Here is a 27,308-nt window from a genome sequence, read left to right as displayed (position 1 = left end):
CTAATACTGCATTTAAGCCTTGTCCCTTGCACACAGATTTCTCCAGATTCTCAGAATCTTTTAATATTATGTACCGTAGATGATGATATTTTTAAAGTCTTTGCAATTTTACGTTGTGCATTATTCTGAAGTTGTTCAACAATTTTTTGATGCAGCTTTTAACAGATTGGGGTACCTCTGCCCATCTTTACTTGAGACACTGACTCTCGAAGATGCTATTTTTAACCTAATTAGTTGCAGAATTTTCTTCCAGCTCTTCCTTGTTAGTACCACTTACCTTGCCAGCTTTTTGTTGCCCTGTCCCAACTTTTTTTTTTAGACGTGTTGCTGCCATCAATTTCAAAATGACCCTATTTTTTTTTTTTTTTTTCTTAAAATGGTACATTTTCTCAGTTTAAAACATTTGATATGTTTTCTATTTTCTGTTGTGAATAAGATATGGGTTTATAAGGTTGGCAAATCATTGCATTTTGTTTTTATGTAGATTTTACACAGGGTCCCAACTTTTTTGAAATTGAGGATTTATATCTACCTGGAGTTTAGTTTTATTGGATATTTTAGACCTCATCTACACTGCTGCTGCTAAATGAACGTTTAGGCCTAATGTACACTGCTGCTGGTAAACAGACGTTCAGCAGTTGGATGCTTTTTTCAACTGCCCCTGAACTCATCCAATGTTATCTTACGTGTACATTTACACAGGTTCGTTTAATGTTGTTTTTAGGCAGTTGCGTTTTTATAGGCTTTTCTTTGAAGGCAAAAAAATGAGTTCAGATGCCGACGTTTCAGACTCTAAACGTAGTAACAGTAACTCGCGTTTAGCCGCGTTTCGTTTACAGGTGTTTTTCATTTTTGGCTATTTTGAAAAAATACATATATTTTTTGTAAACGCAGCAAAACAGGCATTTTAAACGTGGGTTACTATCTGTCAAGTGAAATCGTTCAGGAGAGGTTGTAAAAACGTCCCCAGTACATTAAGCCTTAGGAGCAGTTGGGCATTTTTGTAACTGCTTCTGAACTCTCCTCTGTTATCTTATCCGTACATGTATACAGGGCCGTTTACAGTTGTTTCTAGGCAGTTGAGTTTAGAGGCTTTGCTCTTACAGGCATTTTTCATTTTTGGCTATTTTGAAAAAAAAATACCCTTTTTTGTTTTTTTGTTTTTTTATGCTTCTAAAAGCTAAATGCGGCAAAACGCACGTTTTAAACGTTCGTCGCTATCTGTCAAGTTAAATCGTTCAGGAGAGGTTGTAAAAACGTCCTGTGTACGTGAAGCCTTAAGCTTTATTAAAGCTGAAGTTAACAAAAAAGTCATTTTGTTTGTTTTTGACCAGGATTACTGTACATTAACTAAATTTTGCTGTCTGAAATATAATTTCTGTGCTTCCGATATGAGCACTTCTCAGTAAATAACAAATTATTAAATGGTAGTCAAATGTGAATTTCTAAAGGAATATGCTTTTACAAGGCACAGTTTTTTCCCTTAGAACTTCTAATTGTTTAGCCACCACAAGCTTCTCCTTTTTTTTTTTTTTTTTTTTTTTTTTTTTTTTTATCTCTTCTATGTTTTTTAATCTATTATATCTCAACTCTAAAGGTACACTCTAATGCAGTTACATTACATACAGCTAGTAAAAGTACCTGGATTTGACTTAATTTTTAGAGCTTTGTACAGCAGCATTCACTGTGGGATAGAGATTGGCAGCACCATTTGCAATTTGGGCTTTTCTGTGGTGCACATGTGCGAACAAGATAAATGCTGACTCTGAAGTGACAGAGATGAGCTTATTTGTCTGCTGCTGCTCCTTCACTTTTTGGTCATAGCCTGGGTGCAGGGATTTGACCAAGCTGTATTTTTCAAGGAGACCTTGTCATATCCCTAAACACATCCAAACGGCAAGCCCCTGCAATAGAAGAGGTGCACTCTTCTCTCCAGGTGCCAGTGTCTCTTACTATCCCTCCATTCCAGCACTGCAGCCTATTGCCACGACTTTGGAATTAAACACTTTAGGGAGTGTCCGATGCCCGTGGTCCCTTCTTCAAGCTGTGCTTCCATCTTTCAACCCCTATGTAACTTCTGAGTTGTGTACACAGGCACCCGACACTACCAGGGGGCAGCAGCACTGGAATGAAGGGAAGGTAGGAGACACAGGCTTCCTGTGAGGCGAGTATAATACCTCTTTGTGTTTAGGGACATGTCAGGGTCTCTAACTGCATTCGAGCTACAGAGGTTATGAGAGGGGTTTCAGGAGGTGGAGTCAGTACAGAAATCGCTGCTTGCAGGCAGCAAGGTACCATGGGATATGTAGTTCTTAGAAGTTGAAAGTTAACAGGGAATACAGGAAGTTGTGGAAAGAGATAGCTAGCAGACAGGCAGTACTCAACATGAAAGGATATTTTTCAAGTAACTTTATATTGGATTGTCAAAATGAACTATTTGTATTGTTATTACAATGCTAAAAGTGCTTGCTGTGACCATAGCAATCCTTTAATTGCATTGGTTGCCATACATGGGCCAAGCGGTATATGGATAATTGCCTCTCACCATCCAAACCAAGGGCCTTGCCATTGCTGCTTCTTTTTATCTGCAGAAATCTGTGGCTTGGATAATGATTGCACTTTACCAAATGATTTAGTAACACGTTTGCTTACACTGGACAGGGATCTGTCATATTGTATTTCTTGTGCCCAATCCTTTTCAGCATCATAATTATGCATGATCCTTATGCGTCATTCTTTTTGTCCTTTTTATGGTGTATATGCTGTTATTGCAGACCAGCGCTGGAGGGTAAGCAGTGACAGCAGCATGTGTCTGCAGTTTTAATGTGTGTCTTTTCCTTTACTGCTATAGAGGTGATTTTATTTATGGTGTGTGTGTGTGTGTGTGTGTGTGTGATCCCTGTAGCAGCAAAGGGAACCCCCCCCCCCCCCCCCCCAAGATTGCTATTTACCTAATGAGTATAAGCAGGTTAACTGCATGTTTTTTTTTTACTTGGCATAGTTTTTGAGACTAGTATTTAGGGGTGTGTGTGCTTTGTGTGTAGTGTCTTGTGCTTTGACACGTAACTGATAAGTCTGTTTTGACTTGAGCATAATTGGCATTTTGGTTGTGTATCTTTAAAACTGCTTTGTAATGTGATCATGGAAGCTTGGCAGTCACATCACATCTATTGAGCAATCTCTTGTTCTGAGGTATGCGTGGGTGCCTGTCACATGCAAGCTTTATTGTGCATGCTAATTTACACCAAGAACATTCCTGACATTAAGTCTCTTGCTTCCTTATCGGTAAGGTACCGATCAGTAACAGCTGAAAGTTATGTCATTAAATCGCTAATTGGGGGGTTCCCCCAACTTGTTTAACATTTTTACGCTCCAATTTTATCATCAATTTTAGTGGAGTTGTAATGTCACCACTGTATGTTTGATTTTTTTTTTTCTTTTTTTTAGTAAAAACTCACTAAACATTAGTAATGCTTAGTATTGTTGAATATTTTATTATATATATACCTTTTAAATGGATCATATGGTCACTTTAACTGCAATCCCCCCCCCCCCCCCAAATGTTTGTCTAAAAGTATTTTATTTATTTATTTATTTATTTTGCAAAAGATGGCCTTGGCCTTTAAAACTATAAATAAATGCGCATATTTATTGCAGAATTTTTTTATTTTTGTAAATGAGCCTGCAAAACATTGCAATTGTGACCAGTGGATTGTGGGTATAATGTGCAGGGTCCGCCTTCAGTTCTGTCTATGATGAGGTATTGCTTTCAGTTGGAAAGTTAGAAAACGTGTCAATGGTCTAACAGTGCAGTAATCACTGTACTTGTATTTCGTTTAGAACTACAAGTTCACCTGCCCCGTGGTGGCATGCAAGACTTTTAGTTCATTCATTTACAGATCTCTGCAAATTAATGACATGGAAGAGCCCCACACAACTGCCAATCTCAACTCTGCAAGGTGTTGCAGGGGAGAAGAACTCCCACACCCTGCCACAGGGAGGGACATTTGGGGGATGCGGGGGTGGGTCTTCCGCTTGGCAACATGTTGCACCCTAAATGTGGATGTAACATGGTTTTAAAGTTGGACTTGGCCTTAATCCACCAAAAGCACTGGCGTTCTTTTGTTTTGGGTAGATAGCTTTTTTTTTTTTTTTTTTTTTTTTATATATTTGGTGACCACTACAGGCATAAAGCCAAGAAAAGTATATTGCATTTGGTGCAAGTGTGGTGGGCCTGGAAATCCCAATACACCCAAAGGTCTAATTTTCACAGCTGTAGAGAGCTGTACATCATGATGGAGCGTATTTCTGCACCTGGGAGATCTAGGTGTTTGCATACAGCCCTGGCCAGTAGCCTGTACAAGTCAATAACAGGATGACGGGCATTGCAGCTGTGTGCATGCAGCTGCACATCCAAGCGGTTACATTCACACAGAAACAGATGAGTGGCTGTGGATGCAGACTGTCTCTGTCCAGATTCACGCTTCTATCCCCGTACGGATGTAAGTGCTTGGATATTTGGTTACATGCTTACAGCTGCGGCCTCTGTCAGCCTGTCATTGATTTGTACAGGCTGTAGCTGTATGCAAACATCAGTGACTCTCCATGCACGAAAATTGCATTCCTTTGTACGCTTTGTGTATGTGTGAATGGGGCCTAAGAACATTTAAACCTTTGGGTAAGCCACTCAAAGGTTAACCATTACTCCTAGTTCTATATCAGTTATTGAACATTTTATCATACTTGCTAAATAAGTTTGCCTTGATATTTGTGTTTTCTTCTGTTAGACCTATTTGTAAGCCATTGGTGGTCGGCCATTAAAAGAAAACTTCAGGCAGTTAGAAAATACATAATGCGCTACCCCCTCCCCTCATCCTTTTTTTTGTTTTTGGAAGCACTATTTAGAAGAAAAAGTAATAATTTCTTTAAATGCCTGTTGCTTATAGCAAATCGCCATATTTCTGCTACGGGTACCAACTAACCATTGCACAGAATTAGGATTTTTATTAGCAACAATATGCACATAGTAGGCCTTGTCTGAAGTAATTACTGGCAATTGACACTTTCCAAAAATCAATAAAGAGGAAAGCAGCATCTGATATTTAAGTTCACTGGTGGCTTTACCCTGAGTGGAGTTCTTCGGTTGGGACCCTTGTTATAGCAGTATCTATGACAGTTCTGGGCACCTGAATAGGTCCGCATTTCCCAGTAACATTTGATTCCAGGGCCCTGTTTGAGATGCACCACTACCTCATTTCGTAATGAACCAGCCTCTGTGTGGCCCTGCTTATCTGGCCTAATATGCTACAATGCTTTTCTGCCTAACTCCAATAAGGTTTTATTATCAAATAGAGGCATGTTTGGTCCTTGTTTTGAAGCTATTTTTGTATGTATTAGTTTATTGCAGATCCTATTAACGGGAAGCTGTAATAAGATGCAAATGGACATAAATGTCACATAATGTTCACTTTTGCAGAGTGGATCTGTGGAACAATGGAAATCTTGCCCAAGATGTTTTTCTTGGAGAGGTCAGAACATCAGTGAGTGTTTTAAGGAATGATTCAACCCACAGGGCATGGTATGTATTCCTTCTTTTGACCGGACACTGATGTCCCTACTGTATCTGTATGCCTTTTATAGCACCTTCACCTTCGTAGTCACGTTCAATTGTGCTTGTCCTGTAATGTTGAAGATGATTTGCTGTTTATCCAACCTTTTGAGTTTTAATGAATTTTAGGATCATACCCAAACATGTTTAGCCACATGGGTAACTCCTATATATACTCCATGTGACTGTTACTGCATGTGCTCTGCTTATACTCGGTTTTGGGAGCCTTCGGCATCATCTGTTACTCACATATTATGCTATTGAACAGCTCCACATCAGCGTTTTGACAACCACTCACACCTTCAGGTTATTAGAATAGGGTGCATTAGGAGAATTTCACACCTCCCCATTATGTTATTTGACTATTAACATTTGCCTAAACCCATTCCATGGTGATTAGATAAAAGTGGCGTAGTTACCCAGGTGGATATAAATGCCAGGGTATATTCCTGACAGCCATTAGAACTGAAGAAGCTGCTAGGCGTTGAGAAACACCTTCAGAACAAGTCCAGTAGACTGCTCCGTATACCAGGCATGGATAAATGAGAACCTTCAGACATGTAAGCCCTCCTAAAGAATTATGTCATGAGGGAACTAATAAGACTTGCCATTTCTGACCTATCCTTTTGAAAATGCTAGTAGCCCACCTATTGGCTTGATTCTTTGCCTTCCAATGCTTTCTGGACCACAGTATAAAACAAATGGAGATAAAGAATCTGGATTCTTGGACACTTGTGCTGTATGTATGTTCCAAGTTTGTGAAGCACTAAAGCCAGAAACAGCCAGGCAACTAGCTTTTTCAGAATTGGCCCTGTAGCTGCGGCCCTGAATGATGTACTTAAAATGTTTAAATTCTTCACCACCTGCTGGCCAAATCGGGTATTACAGCCTTTTAATATGTTAATGCTAACACCAGCTTGTCATTTAAAAAAAAAATGTGATGGCTACTAATTCTGATTTTTTTATTCAGAAAATGCTACTGTTTAGCTGCCCTGCTGACCCTGTCACTTCAGTACAGTGGTCCCCAAACTGTGGCAATCAACAATGGGGGCACTATTCCTTCCACTGACACCAATGATGAGGCATTTTTCCTTCCAATATCCACAGGCGCTATGCCATTTTTTTGCCCCCACTGCTCACCAATCCTAGGGCATTTTTTCACTCCCATTGACTACCAAGCCTTCAGCATTGTTTGTGCTCACTTACCACTGATGACGGTGCATTTTCTGTTCCCACTGTGTTTGTGGGGGTGGAGGGGGGGTGATTTAAAGTGTGAAGGTTTTTGTTTCGTTTTACTAGGGGCTAGTGTCTGTATATTCTATATAACCTAACCTCTTGCTCTGCTTCACCAACTGGGATAGAGCAAATGCACAGAAAGCAGCATTGCTCACATGTCTGGTAAAGGAATCCATTTTATAGGCAGGATAAATATTTCTGAAACTTCGAACGTCAGTGGTATGAAACATCTATGTTTACATTAGTTGTTTGCAGCTGCTGTGTATGTGTGCAGGTATGGACAGTAATCTCTTCCAAAAATGAACTCATCAGCAATTGCAGCAAAAGTATTGCTACACCTTATTCCTCTTGCCATTTTGTAATTGTTACCTTGCAGATGTTAGACATGACACTCATGGATTATGTTTGTTTTTAGGTATCTTCTCCAGCCAAAAGACAATGGAAGTAAATCCTCAAAGTATGATGATCTGGGCTCCCTGAGGCTGAGTATCTCCTATACAGAAGACTATGTGCTGTCTTCAGAGTTCTATTCACCTCTAAGAAGTCTGCTGGTGAAATCACCAGATGTTCAGGTACTTAATAACACGAGTCATCAGGACCTTGGATATTAAAAGCGAACTTTTACACCAAAATAAAATGACAATTCTCCCCTGAAGCGCAAATCGTACAGAGCTCTGGCAACTGCTAGAGTTTTTAAATACAATCTTTCAAATTGTTTGATAAAAGAAATAAGCTTAAAGTTCACCATTTGCTTCATATTCCAGATATTCAACTTTTATTAAAAACTCATAAGTCCTAGTTTGTACCACTTCCTTTTATCAGTTTATTAAAATAGACCTCATATTAAAGCACAGCTCCATAATTAAGTCAGCAGCTACAAAAGCTGTAGCTGCTGACTTTAAATTAACAGCCACTCACCTGTCCCATGATCCAGCGATGTGCTCACCCCAGCAGTTTTCTCCCTGTGTCCTCCCTCGGTGGCGCTGGCATCTTTACTATGGGCACCTGGCTGTAACAGCTTGCAGCTTTACAGCTGGGTACCTACTGCCCATGCGTGAGCGGCACTGTATTCTGTGATTGGTCCCGCGGTCTTCTGGGACCTGTCATGTGTCCCGAAGACTTGGGGCGGGGAGTTCAATTTCACAAACAGGACCCGGGTAGGAGACCTTAAAGCAGAAATTCCCCATCTGGGTGGAGCTCCGCTTTAAGTAAGTATATGGCCTGTCTGCTGACTGTCAGGATAACGCATTCAGTACAGTTTGTGGTAAAGTTTTATAGCTCTAATGACTACTGTTGATAGTTCCATGTCTGACCCGGGCTGATATTTAACATAACAATGCTGAAATATTGAAGTTTTTATTTCAAATACATCGGCAAACACTATAGCAACCAGTGACGTCCCTCAAGCATTCTCAGTAAAGACCAGTGGATGGTTTGATTATAGGAAAGGAAGTGAAGGTAAATCTCCCCAATTGGACACAGATGAAAAATAAACTCTGCAAGGGTTATAAACCTTCCTTAGTCCTTTTCAAAATGAAACAAAAAGTTTTGCCTATAGTTCTACTTTAAGGCCTGGTTCACACCTATGCGTTTTTTACTGCTTTTTGCAGAAACTCACTACAGCCCATTTATCATGGTTTCATATGGGACACGTTCACATCTATGCTTTTTTCAGTTGCTGTGTTTTTGGAAAGGGTCGGGCACTTTTTAAAATGCAAAACGGTGCATTTTTGGTAAAATAGACTTTAATGGAGAAGCTGCAGAAAAGCATGTAGTGCGGTTTTTACTGCGATTTTTTTGAAGCAATTTGTGTTTTTTTTTTTTTTTGTTTTTTTTTTTTTTGTTTTTTTGTTTTTTTGTTTTTTTGTTTTTTTTTTTTAATACTCTGCCCAACAACAAATTAGCCAAAAAAACAAAAGCATAAAAAATAAAATAAAAAAATAATGGCCCTTTAAGTGTGTGCAGGGCCCCGGACACACAACTGCTATGGGAAGCATGACGTGTTTGCAATCACGTGATTGCAAACAAGAAGCTCTATTGGCTCCCTTTAGAAAGTCCTCGGGGCGCTGAGCTCTGCGACCTGAACACTCCCTCTATAGCAGGGATATGCAATTAGCGGACCTCCAGCTGATGCAAAACTACAAGTCCCATCATGCCTCTGCCTCTGGGTGTCATGCTTGTGGCTGTCAGAGTCTTCTTATGCCTCATGGGGCTTGTAGTTCTGCAACAGCTGGAGGTCCGCTAATTGCATATCCCTGCTCTATAGTATTGTTCCCTGCTGTGGTTAGTGATTGGCGGGTTCTGTGCCTTCACTTCCGGTTTCTCTGACTCATCCCGGCCGGTCTGAAGGTGGATGACAGGCTACTTGCTGTGAGTACGGGGGGGGGGGGGGGGGGGGTGCATCTGATATGAAGGGGAACTCTGATGGGGGACATCTGATGTGAAGGAGGAACTCTGATGGGGACATTTGATATGAAGGGGGACTCTGAATCGGCTATGGCCGGCCTTAGTTGTTTCGGTATCCTGCTTTTCTTTCATTTGGGTAGTACCTGGCTGAAAAAAACGTAGCATGCTTCCTAGCAGACACGCGTACAGGGGCATACAGCTGTTCACCTCTATGACAGGCTATACACCCCACTTGCTTCTCCCCAGCTGCAGGAAAATGCAACGTTTTTGTTTTTCAAGTTGGGCATATCTTATGCTTGTATACGTCCATGTGAATGAGCCTTCAAATTATCAAATCCAAAATCTCAACCATAGTTGCACAAATTGATGTTAAGGTTGTTGTGGATTATTTATAAGCTTCTCCTATAAGCAAATAATTCCGTTGTGCTGAAAAGCACAGTCATAGCTCTCTTGTATAAAGCCAGGAATGCGCACTTTCATATCTCCAAGTCACACAGACGCTGATATCATGTTGAGCTTGGCAAAATCCTGCTTAGTAGGAGCTGCTGCCTTTATACTGTAAAATGTGAATAACAAAAGGAAGGTGGTGGTTTCAGAATCAGTCAACCAGACACTTGTATTCCTACCGCTACGGTTGACGCGCGCCATACCCTACTATGGCTCAGTGAGTTATAATTTAGTATGGTTATGCTATTGTTCCCATGTACACAGATCTGTTTGTTAGAGCGTTTAATGTAGTCGCCATGAGGTGGCCAGTCTCTTGGTGAGGCATAAGCGAACATCCCTAAAAGAGCAAACAGATCTGCCATGTCATCGGGAATGTTTCCGCAGCCAACAGTCTTCCACCGACGTCTGTTAGTGCGAATAGGCTCACAATGCAGCAAAACTGACACTGGGGGACATCAGACAACATACATTTTTAAAAATTTCCACAACAGGGTCAAGTTTGACACAAGTAAGTGAGTGGATATATAGCTTAAAATGCAAGTTGGCAAGAAGCCGGAGATGCCTTTCCCTAACACTTGTGTATATTTTTCTATTCCAGCCAATCACTGCCTCAGCTGCCTTTATCCTGGGAGAAGTATGTAGAGATAAAAATGATGCTGTCCTTCCACTGGTCCGGCTCCTTCTCCACCACCAAAAACTAGTACCATTTGTGGCATCCATAGCACAGCTGGACCTGAACGACACACAGTATGTACCTATGCAAAATACATGTAAAAATAGTTTGGGTTTTTCACTCCAAGATGTTCAATGCACAAATGCTTTCTTTTTTTTTTTTTTTTCTTTTATAGAGAAGCTAATACTATTTTTCGAGGAAACTCCCTGGCTACTCGCTGCATGGATGAGACAATGAAGATAGTTGGTAATCATTATCTGAAGGTGACTCTGAAGAGTGTTCTAGATGAGGTAACGGGTAATGTTATAAGGATACTCGTTTTTAATCATCTTGATTTAGAAATAAACAAAGTATATATCATCTCTGAATAATGTCATTTTTATTGCAGTTTTACAGTGCAGACCTAAATGGTAATTTTAGCTGTATCATTTTATTTCCAACTTTGTCATGTAGGGTGCTGCAGGAGTGACAGGCTGAACAAATAAACCTGTACATCACAAGCACATGTGATGGTGATTCCAACACATCCCTTAGGATGGGAATTTTTTTTAAATAGTTATCTATGTGTTTATCATCCTTTTATGAAGCTCCATTGCTACACCTGCATAGGACATGAAATACATTTAACTATATACGCAATCATTTTGATCTAAATGTAATATTCTGATTCAGCTTGATCTGTTACTTTTAACAAAGAGAATGCTCACCCTGGACTTCATATTTTAGATATGCGATTCCCCGAAGCCCTGTGAGATAGACCCTAATCGCCTAAGAGAAGGGGACAACGTCGAAAACCACAAGGTGCGTCTTCTGTTTAAAGAATGTTCTTGGCATCCAACATAGAATATGCTGGTGGGATAATGCATATTTATCATACTCCCCCACCTTTGAGGCTCTACCAGCGAGGGTCTTCTGAAATAGCTGATGCAAATGGGTACTTTTTCAGGCCGAGCCCCCCTTCAAAGTTAGTAGTTATCCTTTCTAGAAACTTGGATACCACTCGCAATCTAACAGAGTAGTAACAATTCCAGAGAGGACAAATCAAACTCCTTATTCAGGTTGTCATGTGTTTGTGTTTTACAAATACTTGTATCAAATTGCCTCTTCATGGCATTGAGAACTTATCCTAATGAACTCTGAGCATCACCTGTTAACGTAAGATTTGCAGATATTATTTGTTGTGATCATCTTGTGAAACCATTGGATTTTTACCAATAACTCTCAAAGCAAACCTTCACTCACATGTTAGACATAACGGCATCCTCCCCCTCTCACCCTTTCCCTTTTCCGCATTTTGATTTTTTATTTTTTTTTTGGGTAGCAAGTACTTTTTTTTTTTTTTTTTTTTCAGCAGGTACTTGCTCCCACTCTTTACTCTTCACTTTCAGGGCTTATAAGTGTGTAGGTTTTTTGTTTGTTTTAACTGTGTGACACTACTCTTTAATTTTTGTATTCAACTCATTTATAACCATATTCAGATTAATATTTATTGGAACTTTTAAACTATCCCCAGTGAAACTACAGTGCTAGCCAGTAGAGGGCAGTATGTAGGTTGCTTATAAAATACAGTACAAAGTAGAAGACAAACATCAAAAGGAACAGGCTATTTTAATAAATCTTTTTAATTTCAGCAAATGCTTGTAAATGACAACATATTCTAAAATACAGGTTCTCTAGCTATGATTTACAGAGAGCTGTTGGATTTATTAGTTTTCTAATACTTCTACCTAAATGCAGCTTAGTTTAACAGCTCATTCCCTGTATTCAGCGCAGTAAATTGTATTTATTGTTTATATCATTGCTTCAAGAAGCAACCTCATTGAAGGAGCCCAAAAGGCCCATTTACACCTTTGCAGTGCTGCACGTCACCAAGGTGTATACAATTGACAACAGAGAAGTTTAAAAAAACTCACAACCCAACTACCCTCACCTCGTGTTAATTGACAGAGTTTTAGACCCCTTGTTTATCAGTTTGTTCAAAATTATATGTTCATGTTAAAAAAAAAAAAAAAAGTACTGTATAATATAAATGTATATACAATTTTTAATCCCAGAATGTCAAATCTGTCCTGTTGAGCCAAACTGTCTGGGATCATTTGGGAGAAAATGCAGATTTCGTTTTGCACACTGCTCAGCCTCCTGGGCTTGTGGGGAACTCTGTGGAATTGTCTCCTTATATTCCCCAATGTGATGCTGTATGAGATGGGCAAGTTTTTGTTTTTTGTTTTTTGTTTTTTTGTTTTTTCTCAAATTTTTTTTGCAGACCAAAAAAAACTTGTAGCCTACAAGTGATGATTCTGTTAATTTCCACCTGATCCTCACTATGTACAACATACAGCCCTTTTAAATCAAGCCCTCTTTAACCATATTGGACAACCATTTTCTCAACCGTAGAGCCATGAAATATTTTAATTATGCCCTGGTAGAATTCCAGTTCCAAGCGTATAAATACTGTGTTATGCCTATAAACGGAATTTTAGCTAGCTGGTTTGGGCATTGAAATAACAATTGAAAGTGCATTTGTAAATTGTAATTAAGATTTGTATTTGTCATTTAAAAAAAAAAAAAAACACGTTTTAACTTCATCTCTTTTATGATCCAATTATTTCTGTTACAGTGGAGAAAATTATTTGATACCCTGCAGATTTTGTAAGTTTACCCACTTACATAGAAAAGGGTCTACAATTTTTATTAGGTGTATTTTACATGATAGAGCCAGAATATCAACCAAAAATCCAGAAAAAACACATAATACAAATGTTCTAAATTGAGTTGCAGTTCATTGAGTAAAATAAGTATTTGATCCCCAAGCAAAACATGACTTAGTACTTGGGGGAGAAACCCTCGATGGCAAACACAGATAAGACGTTTCTTGTAGTTACCGGGTTTGCACACATCTCAGGAGGGATTTTGGTCCACTCTTCTTTACAGATCTTCTCTAAGTCCTTAAGGTTTCTTGGATGTCACTTGGTAACATGAAGTTTTTCCCTTCATAAATTTTCTATAGGATTAAGGTGTGCAGACTGGCTAGGCCAGTCCATGACCTTACTGTGCTTCTTCTTTAGCCACTACTTGGTGGCTTGGTGGTATGTTTTGATCATTGTCATGCTGGAAGATCCCATGACCCATCTTCAGTGTTCTGGCTGGGGGAAGAAGGTACTCTTCCAAGATTTTACAATACATGGCCCAGTCCATTGGCCCCTCAATGTGGCAAAGTCGGCCTGTACATTTAGCAGAGGAACAGCCCCAAAGCATAATGTTTCCACCTCCGTGCTTGACTGTAGAGAAGGTGTTCTTAGGGTCATAATCGGCATTTTTCGTCCTGCAAACATGTTGAGTTGAGTTAATGCCAAAGAGCTCAATTTTGGTCTCATCTGACCACAGCACCTTCTCCCAATCTTTCTCTGAATCATTTAAATGTTTATTGGCAAACTTTAGACAGGCCTGTACATGTGCCTTCTTGAGGCGGGGGACCTTGCAGGTGCTGCACAATTTCATCAATGGTATTGTGTTACCAATGGTTTGTTTGGTGACTGTGGTCCCAACTGCCTTGAGATCATTCATTAGATCCTCCCGTGTAGTTTTGGGCTGATCCCTCACTTTTCTCATGATCATTCTTACCCTCATGAGGCGAAATCTTGCATGGAGCTCCAGACCAAGAGGGTGATTGATGGTTACTTTTGTATTTCTTCTATTTGCAAATGATCGCTCCAACAGTTGTCTTCTTCTCACCAAGCTTTTTGCTGATGTTCTTGCAGCCTGTTCCAGTCTTGGACAGGTCCACAATCCTTGTCCCTGACATCCTTTGACTGCTCTTTGGTCTTGCCCATTATAGTAAAGTTTAATTGGAAGAAAGAGATTCTGTGGACAGGTGTCATTTATACACATTAACAAATTGTCGTTAGGAGCACCTTCTTAAATTGACAGGACTGATCTGTGTACCACATGAGCACATACTGTAGCCAGTCTGTGGAAGCCAGAATTATTGTTGGTTGGTAGGGGATCAAATATTTATTTTACTCACTGAACTGCAATTCAATTTATAACATTTGTATCATGTGTTTTTTCTGAATGTTTGGTTGATATTCTGTCTCTATCATTTAAAATAAACTTATGACAAAAATTATAGACCTTTCATTTGTTTGTAAGTGGGCTAACTTACAAAATCTGCAGGGGATCAAATAATTTCCCCACTGTATACCCATAATGCTGTTAGGCTGATCAACCCACTAGGTTACTGTGTCAGCGTAGACATATCTTCATGCTAATAGTTTTCGAATGCGACCTAGCCCTGTCGTGAAGTCTCAGTCCTCTTGCAGAACTTCTATTCATTCTTGTATACGTGATACTGTTTAATGATAGCTATACAGTACTAATGGCTTGTTTTATGCCTCCTCTACAGGACAATCTGAGAAGCTATGTGGACAAAGTTTTCTCCTGCATAGTCCAATCCAGCATGAGTTGCCCCACTGTAATGTGCGACCTATTCTCCGCACTGCGCCACATGGCTGTCCGCCACTTTCCTAGTAAGAATTGTCTTTTCTTTACCTCTGATGGTTAGAAAAAGCATTTGAAAGACCGCTGCGCAAATACAGTGCAACATAAAATATTGCAACGACCGCCATTTTATTCTCTAGGGTCTCTGAGATATTTATATAGGTATATATATCTATATATTTTTTATATATATATATATATATATATATATATATATATATATATATATATATATATATACACACACACACACACACACACACACACACACACACACACACACACACACACACACACACACACACACACAATGGAAAGTATTCAGACCCCCTTAAATTTTTCACTCTTTGTTATATTGCAGCCATTTGCTAAAATCATTTAAGTTCATTTTTTTTCCTCATTAATGTACACACAGCACCCCATATTGACAGAAAAACACAGAATTGTTGACATTTTTGCAGATTTATTAAAAAAGAAAAACTGAAATATCACATGGTCCTAAGTATTCAGACCCTTTGCTGTGACACTCATATATTTAACTCAGGTGCTGTCCATTTCTTCTGATCATCCTTGAGATGGTTCTACACCTTCATTTGAGTCCAGCTGTGTTTGATTATACTGATTGGACTTGATTAGGAAAGCCACACACCTGTCTATATAACACCTTACAGCTCACAGTGCATGTCAGAGCAAATGAGAATCATGAGGTCAAAAAAACTGCCTGAAGAGCTCAGACAGAATTGTGGCAAGGCACAGAAAAATTACAAAAGAATTTCTGCTGCACTTAAGGTTCCTAAGGGCACAGTGGCCTCCATAATCCTTAAATGGAAGATGTTTGGGACGACCAGAACCCTTCCTAGAGCCAGGCCTTCTGGCTAAACTGAGCTATCGGGGGAGAAGAGCCTTTGTGAGAGAGGTAAAGAAGAACCCAAAGATCCTGTGGCTGAGGTCCAGAGATGCAGAAAGTTGTAGAAAGTCAACCATCACTGCAGCCCCCCACCAACCGGGGCTTTATGGCAGATTGGCCTGACGGAAGCCTCTCTTCAGTGCAAGACACATGAAAGCCCACATGGAGTTTGCTAAAAAACACCTGAAGGACTCCAAGATGGTGAGAAATAAGATTCTGTGGTCTGATGAGACCAAGATAGACCTTTTTGGCCTTAATTCTAAGCGGTATGTGTGGAGAAAACCAGGCACTGCTCATCACCTGTCCAATACAGTCCCAACAGTGAAGCATGTTGGTGGCAGCATCATGCTGTTTGGGTGTTTTACAGCTGCAAGGACAGGACGACTGGTTGCAATCGAGGGAAAGATGAATGCGGCCAAGTACAGGGATATCTTGGACAAAAACCTTCTCCACAGTACTCAGGACCTCAGACTGGGCCGAAGGTTTACCCTCCAACAAGACAATGACCCTAAGCACACAGCTAAAATAACGGAGTGGCTCCACAACAACTCCGTGACTGTTCTTGAATGGCCCAGCCAGAGCCCTGACTTAAACCCAATTGAGCATTTCTGGAGAGACCTAAAAATGGCTGTCCACCAATGTTTACCACCCAACCTGACAGAACTGGAGAGGATCTGCAAGGAGGAATGGCAGAGGATCCCCAAATCCAGGTGTGAAAAACTTGTTGCATCTTTCCCAAAAAGACTCATGGCTGTATTAGATCAAAAGGGTGCTTCTATTAAATACTGAGCAAAGGGTCTGAATACTTAGGACCATGTGATATTTCAGTTTTTCTTTTTTAATAAATCTGCAAAAATGTCAACAATTCTGTGTTTTTCTTTCAATATGGGGTGCTGTGTGTACACTGAGGAAAAAAATGATCTTAAATGATTTTAGCAAATGGCTGCAATATAACAAAGAGTGAAAAATTGACTGGGGCCTGAATACTTTCCATCCCCACTGTCCCCCCATTGTTTGTGGCCGTTGTGTAGACGTGCACAAAGCGTGACATGTTTGCCATCTGTTTACTCAACGTGACAGCTTTTATATTTTACACTATATATATATATATATATATATATACCCAGTTGTAGATTCAATCCGGAAATGCCTCTGCAGGCATATATCTCAACCACCAGGGAGGCACCAGAGGTCATGCGACTCAGGGAGGTGAACCAACATTCTGTCTGGGACAGTACAAGTGCTGTCTCTATCGCCAATACATATTCCAGGGATAGAATAGTGGCAGGGGGATCTCTGCAGGGGAATACACTAGATTCCAAGTTCTACATCAGGTATGGACAGGTGTGTCTGAGATGAGTCCCACTGCCAATAGGGGTAAATCTACTGGTAACACCTTAAGGATCGGTTCTCCCTTATTTGGCATTTTTTCCCCTGTTTTGGCTTCTGCCACATCCATGAGGTAATACAAATAAACAGATTTTTAAAACAGCTTACCTGTAAAATCCTTTTCTTGGAGTACATCACGGGACACAGAGCACCATAATGCCATAATGATGACTATGTGGGTTATACGCTTACCTTTAGGTGATTGGACACTGGCAACCAATAGTAAGACGGTTCCTCCCATATAACCCCTCCTATACCGGAAGTACCTCCGTTTTGTAGCAAGCAGTGACGATCCCAGAAAGAGGGGAGGGACCTCTGTGTCCCGTGATGTACTCCAAGAAAAGGATTGTACAGGTAAGCTGTTGGTGGGATGTCCTAAAGCAATGCGCCTGGGGGGGGGGGAGGGAGACACATTATCCCTAAGCCCAACGGGCCTGAGACTATAAAGCTGCCTGCAACACGCTGTGGCCAAAAACAGTCTCTTTTTCAGATCTCACATCCACCTGGTAAAACCTGGTGAACGTATGAACTGAAGACCAAGCGGCCGCCTTGCAAACCTGAGCCATAGACACCTGTTAGCGTACTACCCATGATGCACTAATCCCTCTAGTGGAGTGTGCCTTTAAATCCCAAGGTGGAACCCTGCGTTTTAATCCATACGCCTGGATAATAGTCTGGCGAATCCACCTGGATATAGTTGAAATTTTTGCCGGCTGTCCTTTTTTAGGACCCTCTGGCAAGACAAAAAAAACAGTCTTCCGAAAGGGAGCTGACATCTTCAAGTAAATTTTGATCGCCCTCACCATATCCAGTGAGTGAAGCGACCTTTCCTCCCTAGTCTTAGGGTTTGGAAAAAAGGAAGGTAAAATGATATCCTGATTCAAATGAAATTCGGAAACTACCTTCGGTAGAAAATCCGGACGAGGGCGCATGACCACTCTATCCTGATGAAGAATCATAAAAGGTTCTTTGCAAGAAAGAGCGGCCAATTCAGACACCCTTCTAGCCGATGTTATAGCCACCAAAAAGGCTAACTTTCTGGTCAATAGGACAAAAGCAATATGCCTAATAGGTTCAAACGGTTGTCCCTGTAAGGCTGACAGTACCAAATTTAGGTCCCAGGGACATAAAGGTGGTTTAATTGGCGGCCTCAGGTGTGTTACTCCTTTGACAAAGGTTCGCACCAAAGAATGGGATGCAATCGATCTTTGGAAAAAAAACGATAAGGCAGAAATCTGTCCCTTAATTGTCCCTAAAGCAAGCTGTAAGTCTACTCCTGCTTGAAGAAAGGCAAGAACTCGTCCAATTGTATACCTACGAGGGTTCCATTTCCTCTCCTCACACCAAGAAATGTATGACTTCCAGACTCTATAATAGCTCTAGAAACTGACTTTCTAGCATTTATCAAGGCAGACAAGACTGAACCCATAATGCCACGGTCTTTCAATAGTCTGGTCTCAATAGCCAAGCCATCAAATTCAGCAACCGTAAAGAAGGATGGAATATGGGTCCTTGAGACAACAGGTCTGGACGGTATGTAAGGACCAATGAGTCTCCTACTGCCAACTTCACAATCTCCGAGTACCAGGATCTCTGGGGCCACTAGGATCACTGGTTTTTACTCCTCCTGTACTCTGCGTAGTAAGTGCAGCAGAATTTGGATCGGGGGAAAGGCATATATCAGAATACTGATCCCAAGGAACTACTAATGCGTCTATCCCGACAGCAAGCAGATCCTTGGTCCTGGAGACAAACCTGTCCAGCTTGGCATTGAATCTGGATGGCAGCAGATCCACATCTGGGGTCCCACAGTATTGGCAGATCTGTAGAAAAACCTCGGGGGGCAGGGACCATTCCCCTGGAAACAATTTCTGGCGACTTAGGAAATCTGCTTGCCAATTGTCCACCCCCGGGATAAACCCTGCCGAAAGAAACGGCACATGTCTTTCTGCCCAAGTCAATATATGGTTTAGCTCCCTCTGGGCTGCCCGACTCCTGGTACCTCCCTCGTGGTTGATATACACCACCACCGTGGAGTTGTCGGACTGGACTCTGACAGGAAGACCCCGCAATCTGGATGTCCAGAATTGCAGAGCCAGACAAGCTGCCCGAATCTCCAATAGATTGATGGGCAGGGTCCTTTCTGTCTGGGACCATATTCCCTGAACAGACGCTTCCTCCAGGAGTGCTCCCCAGCCGAGAAGACTGGCGTCTGTGGTTATGACTTTCCAGGCTACCGGAGGGAAAGATTTCCCTCTTTCCAAGTTGCTGGTTCTTAACCACCAAGAGAGGTTCCATAGAACCTGTGGAGATAGAACCATAGGTTGATCCAAGGTTCGAGGCGACTTGTCCCAGGCTTTTAGAATACTGTTCTGGAACACTCTGGAGTGGAACTGTGCATTTGGCACTGCGCGGAAGGATGACACCATCTTGCCTAGTAACCTCATGCACAGCCGAACAGAAGGTGTTAGTTATTTTTTCACCTTCTGTACAAGTTCCACTATGGAGGTGACCTTTAAGGGAGGAAGAAACACCTTTTCTTGGGCGGTGTCAAAGACCAGACCCAGATACACCAAGGCTTGGGTCGGACAAAGAGCTGACTTGTCCACATTTAGAATCCAACCTAGGCGTTGTAAGACCCGTACTGTTCTTGATACGTTTTGAACCAGTATGGGACGAGAGCATTCCCTTAGAAGAAGATCGTCCAGATATCCTACTACAGAGACCTTCTGAGACCTTAGGGAAGCCAACACTGGGGCCAGAATCTTTGTGAAGACCCTGGGGGCCGTGGCCAGACCAAAAGGTAGTGCCACAAATTGGAAATGACTGCCCTCTACCACGAAGCATAGGAACCTTTGATGTGGACTGAAGATCGGCACATGAAGGTAGGCGTCCTTGATATCTATGGACGCCAAATAGTCTCCCTTTCTCAGGGATTTTATTATTGAACGAACCCACTCCATGCGGAAGGATCTGACGTCTACAAAGAGGTTGAGAGCCTTGAGGTCCAAAATGGGCCTTACTTCCCCATTTGGTTTCGGCACGGTGAATAGGTTTGAGTAAAACCCCTTGAATCTTTCCTCGTGCGGAACCTTTACAATTACCCCCTGCAGCAGCAGATGTTGTAAAGCTAGGAATGGGCATCTTCTTTTCTCTGGATCTGACGGAACCCTTGTGTACAGAAACCGATTCGGGGGGATCTCCCGGAACTCTATTCTGTAACCGTATTTTACAGTGGAGATGACCCATCTGTCTTGAACCAGTTCTTCCCAGGCCCCTCGCAAACAGCTGAAGCCTGCCCCCCACCCGTGAGAGCGGGGACGCCCCTTCACAAGGTAGACTTGGAGCTGGGCTTGGGTGGCTTTTGGGTCCAGGGTTTCTTCTGACCTTGGGGTCTTTTAAAGCCAGACGGCTGAGGCCGTCGATACCGCTTAGGGGAAGAAGCACTAGGTCCTGGCGCATTGGGAATTTTATAAGAGGGTTGCTTCCCTTTCCTTTTAATAGGAAGTAGGGCACTCTTTCCTCCAGAGATCTTTTGGATATATTTATCCAGATCTTCGCCAAACAAGCGCTCTCCATGGAATGGAAAAGCTGCAACTAGCCTTATACATGGTGTCTCGGCAGACCAGTTCTTTAGCCACAAGACTCTGCGCATATGGATTGACAGCAGCACAAAACGAGACATCTGTTGAATTGAGTCCTTCAATGCGTCCACTGCAAAACATAAGGCATGAGGAATCTCCGACAATTCCTCAGCAGATTCCTCCTGGCAAGGTAGGCCTTTTACCAACCTCCTTAAAGCGATCCTTTAGGGATTGACAAATCCCAATAGCTGCAACTGCTGGCTGAACTGCTGCACCAGCCACTGAAAAGGAGGCTTTTAATAAGGACTCTAGCTTCTTATCACCCGGATCCTTAAATACCTGGGCATTATCCACCGGACAGGTTAAACTTTTGTTTACTGAAGATATGGTGGCGTCCACCAAAGGAGTCCCCCATTTCTTCCTGAACTTCTCCTCCATAGGATATAAGACAGAAAACCTTTTTGGAGGTAAGTATATCCTGTCAGGGTGCTCCCAGTCCACGTAAACCACCTGCTCCAGTAATGGATGCAAAGGAAACGCTTGGGAAATTTGCTGAGGTCGCAAAGATCCCAAAGCAGAACAGGAGAGTCCAGACTCCTGAACTGGGGGTAACTTAAACCCAATTCATACCATCTCAATTAGAGATTAGATAAACAAACAATTTTTGGGAATGGGAGGCTGAAATTGACTCTTCTGAGCCAGAGTCCTGAGCCGAGGTTTCTTCAGCCTCTCCTTCCTCCCGGTCTTTTATGACCACCTCTTCCAAATCCTCTGCCCATTCTGGTTCCAGACCACCTGGACCCATATGGCTATAAGAGTCCTGGTGCTCTAGTGACTCACCACTTGGCCCAGGCTCAGGGGAGGGAGATCTATTATGCTTCCTCCCCACCTGTGTTACAGAGGCAATCATGCCAGCTATTTTGCCCTCAAGGCCCGCAAAGGCAGATGCCAAATCATCCTTTGTAACATAAGCCGAGGCAGGTATATTGGTAGAGTGGCCACTATGCTTGACAAATGCAATGACTCAGCCAGGCCAGATGCCGCAGGTCTTTCTGGAGAAACTGAGGCTGTATCAGCATGGGGTTGGTCTCCTGTTTTTAAAGGAGGGACTCTTACCCCTGTGCTTGCCTTGTTCCCTATACCTCGTTTTCTGGAAGACATTGCTTACACACGAGGAGTACTCCCCACAAACTATAACCAGCCTTAAACTGTCACCACTGTGTCCAAGACCACCAGACTCACGTGCCCAAATATCGCCCTGTGTTGTCCACGCGCACGCCAAAAGCTCCATCCCTATAAAGCTTTAGCTTGAGAGTGAGCGCACGCATCAGCGATCGGCGGCACGCCCACCGCACGGCCCATGCGCCGTCCTGACGCACGCGGCGCATCTGCGACGCACACAGCAGCGGCGTGCGCACGCTCACGCACGACAGTATTTACAATGCGCGCCAAAGCCGCCATCTGTAATCCCAGACACAGGCTTAAGGTTTACCAGTAGTTTCAAAGGGAAATATATATATAAAAACCCCAAAGGGGAGTACTCACCATCCCAAGCAGCAGGGCCTGTCTTACCAGGCCCAATCTTCCCCCATCACGGCGGGTAGTGCCTCTAAGGACCTTCAGGGACTGGGTCCCCCATATATTGGGGTCCACACCCCTGGACCTGTAAAGCACCTTTTCTGGTTTATCTTAGGCAATATTGACCAGGAATACCAACTTAACAAGGGTCCAGCGCCTATATAGGACACATTACAAGAAATACCTTGTTCTTGAACCGAGGTTCGGGTACCATCCACTTTAGCTTTATGCCATCCGAATGGATGCGATTATAACGTCCTCAGTGGGACATTTTTTGAAGAGCTTTAAGAGCCATGACCATCACCTTCAAGACACTGGCGAAAAAACTGAGGTACTTCCGGTATAGGAGGAGTTATATGGGAGGAACCGTCTTACTATTGGTTGCCAGTGTCCAATCACCTAAAGGTAAGCATATAACCCACATAGTCATTATTATGGTGCTCTGTGTCCCGTGATGTACGATAAAGAAAATGTAATAACTATGGACTAGAATGATCCAATGACCAAATGTCCACATGTATAGTGTCCAATGGAACTTTCTCTTCAAACTGCAACTGAAGCAGGAGATACGTGGTCACAATGGACCAAAACTGTACCGGAAAACATATGAAAACATTCAGATGAGAGGGTGGGTACTGTTACTGAAACAGATGGACGCACCTACCATACCTATTGCTTGTTGTTCAACCAAAAGAGACCAGTTTTAGCAGATAAAATTGGGTTATTCCTGGGGTACAAACCATTGGTATGACGTTGAGCAACATTACCTTTCCAGAATACACCCCTACACTTAAAAAAAACTGGGTTGAACTTTAAATATTTTTACAGTCTAGAAAAAGTTTATACCCTGTCATATGGGCAGAAGTACAATTGGAATGTAACTTGCCTTGCATGTACCCATTAGGAAAATTTCCCTTTTACTTTCTGTCCTAAAATAAGGGGAAATCTTTTTGAAGACACGCAAAATATAATACTTTGGATGGGTTAGAAACCTTTTATCAGGATTTGTTGCTTCCCTGTGCATTCACAATTTGTCTAGTTGACCATTGACATTTAGAGGGGCAGTTTAAAATGGTTACAATTCTTAAGCCGGCCATAGATGGTTTGAATGTCGGCCAGTTCAGCAGGTACCTGCTGAGATTTGAACCATGTATGGGCAGGCTGAATGTAGTCAAGTTGATCAATTTGGGTACAACCAGCCTATCAGATTTTACATGCGAATATCGCTAGCGGCTGTTGTAGCTGCTAGCAATAATCACTGTGCTCTCCCGGCGGGGACAGGAATGGCTTCTCAGGAGGGATGCCACATCAACACTGACTGTGTTTATTGGGGGATTTAGCAATATTCTTTCCTGCATCTCATGGTTGCAGGAACGTCAATCGCTCTGCCTATGACTGGCCTTACTCAAACTGTAATATTGGTAATATCCTACAATCACTGCTTGGGGGAAATCTCCCAAATGTGAGCACAGAACACAGCAGGAATTTGAAAGCGGTACTAACATTTTCAAAATGTCCTGCACAAAAATGTTTTAACAGGTGTTCTGCTTTAATACACAGTAGAGGCTGTTTGTGGTTTGAACAACAATTCGTTAGGAAGCAGTGACCTCACAAAGTATTTCCTAAAGCGGGTAGTAAAGGTTACAAAAGAAAAAAAAAAACACATAATAAACCCTGCAAAGTAAAGGCCTAATGTGCTATGTATGTATTACATACTTGCACTTTTATAAAAAAGGCCTACCTGGAAATGAAGCCCTCACACCGCTGCGCTGTCCCCGCTGCAGGGGCTTCAACCTTCACCCAGTCCTTCTGGGTTTGCGGGCTGTGGCCACTTGCATGGCTGAGCCATGATGACATCACTCCTGTGCATGCGCTTGGATGACGGTTTATGTCACGGCTATGCCGTTTCTTCAGAGTGCATGCGCTGGTGATCGCCAGCTGATTCTCCTAGAATATCTCCTAAACAGTGCACATTTAGGGGATATTCCTTTTGACCTATAGGTAAGCTTCATTATATGCTTAGGCAGAGGCCATACATAGATCGAATTTCTAAAGAATTTTCTTCCGAAAATCTTATCTAAGAATTTTCGTTCATATTTCGCACCATTAGTGGGCTGCAGCAACAGCCGATTTTCGTGAGGCCATCAAATTTGAGTAATCGGACATGTTGGAAATTTTTTGAAAAGCTAACGATTTTCTAATCAATGATGGGAGAATCGTGCGAGAAATGTAATCGAAAAAGAAATGCACATGTGCAAGAAAAGAAAATTCCCAGCCACGAAAATTCTTTTCTGTAGCAACATGAGGTGTAATTGAAGGCTTGGTTGGCCGAATTTCGAAATCAATGGCGGCACCATCGGATCACAAAACACACATTTTCTGATTGTCAAATGAAAATTCTTTCGAAAATCGACCATGTATGGCCAGCCTTACCTGTAGGTTAAAATTAAAAATTCTGAGTTTTATTACTACTTGAAGTCATTGTTATTATTGCTACCACTTAAAAATGTCTGTCTCCACTGTGAGAGTCTACAGGGTCTCTAAATTTGATCATATCCAGTTACATTTCAATATTGCAGTAATTTCAAGATCTGTATATGCATACAGGAGTCTCCTATGACAGCCAGCCTTGTATGCAGGGCCAGTAAGGTTATGGGCATAAGCAGGGCCGATCCTAGGGTCACAGACGCCTGGGTGCAGAAATATTTCTGGCGCCCCCACGTGGGCATGGTCATCTTACCAACTCCTCCCCTTTACAAATGTTACTATGGCAACGACTCAAACACAGAGATGCTCCCCTAAGAAGTCTTCGTTACCCTAGGATCCTCCCATGATCTTTTAACAAAGAAAATACAGGAAGAGCGTACATTAATGAGACCTGGAGGGGAGCCTCTCTGATGCACACAGAGAGGGCTTCTGTTAGAGAGTCTGTTAGAAAGACCCCCCCAGACATAGTACAGGAGATGGTCAGAGACTGTAGACATGATACAAGAGCTGGTCAGACTGCAATCATAGTACAGGAGATGGTCAGAGACTGCAGACATACTACAGGAGATGGTCAGAGACTGCAGACATACTACAGGAGATGATCAGAGACAGCAGACATAATACAAGAGATGGCCAGAGACTGCAGACATGATACAAGAGATGGTCAGAGACTGCAGACGTAATACGGGAGATGGTCAGAGACTGCAGACGTAATTCAGGAGATGGTCAGAGACTGCAGACGTAATACGGGAGATGGTCAGAGACTGCAGACGTAATACAGGAGATGGTCAGAGACTGCAGACGTAATACAGGAGATGGTCAGAGACTGCAGACGTAATACAGGAGATGGTCAGAGACTGCAGACGTAATACAGGAGATGGTCAGAGACTGCAGACGTAATACAGGAGATGGTCAGAGACTGCAGACGTAATACAGGAGATGGTCAGAGACTGCAGACGTAATACAGGAGATGGTCAGAGACTGCAGACGTAATACAGGAGATGGTCAGAGACTGCAGACGTAATACAGGAGATGGTCAGAGACTGCAGACGTAATACAGGAGATGGTCAGAGACTGCAGACGTAATACAGGAGATGGTCAGAGACTGCAGACGTAATACAGGAGATGGTCAGAGACTGCAGACGTAATACAGGAGATGGTCAGAGACTGCAGACGTAATACAGGAGATGGTCAGAGACTGCAGACGTAATACAGGAGATGGTCAGAGACTGCAGACGTAATACAGGAGATGGTCAGAGACTGCAGACGTAATACAGGAGATGGTCAGAGACTGCAGACGTAATACAGGAGATGGTCAGAGACTGCAGACGTAATACAGGAGATGGTCAGAGACTGCAGACGTAATACAGGAGATGGTCAGAGACTGCAGACGTAATACAGGAGATGGTCAGAGACTGCAGACGTAATACAGGAGATGGTCAGAGACTGCAGACGTAATACAGGAGATGGTCAGAGACTGCAGACGTAATACAGGAGATGGTCAGAGACTGCAGACGTAATACAGGAGATGGTCAGAGACTGCAGACGTAATACAGGAGATGGTCAGAGACTGCAGACGTAATACAGGAGATGGTCAGAGACTGCAGACGTAGCACAGGAGATGGTCAGACTGCAGTTCCTATGGACGTTAGTAGATAATGGCCGATCAGCCCTCTCACCTGACCCAGCAACAACAGTTCCTCTGAAAAGGAGTCAGCTCACTCTGAATTGCCCGTGGCGACTCCGCTGGGTAGCACCCAGATCTGTATTCTGGCAATGACTCCATTCCTTTCTCCGCCAGGGATGGCGCTAGGCTGTGTGGCTTTCCCTCTGGTGGTGTTCTCTCTCTGATGGTGTTCCCTCAGCACTGCCCTCTCCCTCTGGAGTCCTGGTTGTACTTCCTTGAAAGCTTTCCCGGGCTCCTGTGTGTTGCTCGCTCGCGCTCTCTCTCTCTCTCTCTCTCTCTCTCAGGAGTTTCACCCGGTGCTGTAAAACATGGTATCGCCTCGCCCCTCAGTACAGACCCCCCTCCACTAAGCATAAACCCTTCCCTCAGTACAGACCCCCCAGGACAAAACACCCCCCTCTATCAGTATAGACCCTCCTCAGGACAAACCAACCCCCCTTCCATTAGTACAGACCCCTCTCAGGACAAACCACCCCCCTCCATTAGTACAGATCCCTCTTAGGACAAACCACCCCCCTTCATTAGTACAGACCCCCCCCCAAAACAAACCACCCCCCTCCAATTAGTACAGACCCCCCCCCGGGACAGACCACCCCCCCATTAGTACAGACCCCCCAGAACAAACCACCCCCCCATTAGTACAGAACCACCCCCCCATTAGTACAGACCCCCCCTGAACAAACCACCCCCCTCCATTAGTACACCCCCCATTAGTACAGAACCACCCCCCTCCATTAGTACAGACCCCCCTCAGGACAAACCACCCCCCATTAGTACAGAACCACCCCCCTCCATTAGTACAGACCCCC

General features: G+C 42.7%; 1 protein-coding gene across 1 annotated transcript in view; it reads left to right on the top strand.

The window, feature by feature from the left end:
- RASA2 (RAS p21 protein activator 2) overlaps nucleotides 1-27,308 on the top strand; it is a 214,701-nt gene that overhangs the window by 119,791 nt on the left and 67,602 nt on the right. Inside the window, exons 9-14 of the mRNA XM_073625641.1 lie at nucleotides 5,477-5,578; nucleotides 7,260-7,416; nucleotides 10,296-10,444; nucleotides 10,546-10,660; nucleotides 11,097-11,171; nucleotides 14,773-14,896. Of these exons, the coding sequence (XP_073481742.1) occupies nucleotides 5,477-5,578; nucleotides 7,260-7,416; nucleotides 10,296-10,444; nucleotides 10,546-10,660; nucleotides 11,097-11,171; nucleotides 14,773-14,896 (722 nt within the window). The remainder of the gene's footprint in view (nucleotides 1-5,476; nucleotides 5,579-7,259; nucleotides 7,417-10,295; nucleotides 10,445-10,545; nucleotides 10,661-11,096; nucleotides 11,172-14,772; nucleotides 14,897-27,308) is intronic.

The sequence above is a fragment of the Aquarana catesbeiana genome, linkage group LG04, assembly GCF_042186555.1.
Source record: "Aquarana catesbeiana isolate 2022-GZ linkage group LG04, ASM4218655v1, whole genome shotgun sequence".
Lineage (NCBI taxonomy): Eukaryota > Metazoa > Chordata > Amphibia > Anura > Ranidae > Aquarana > Aquarana catesbeiana.
The sequence above is the reverse complement of the archived record's forward strand: the minus strand, read 5'-3'. Positions and strand labels throughout refer to the sequence as shown.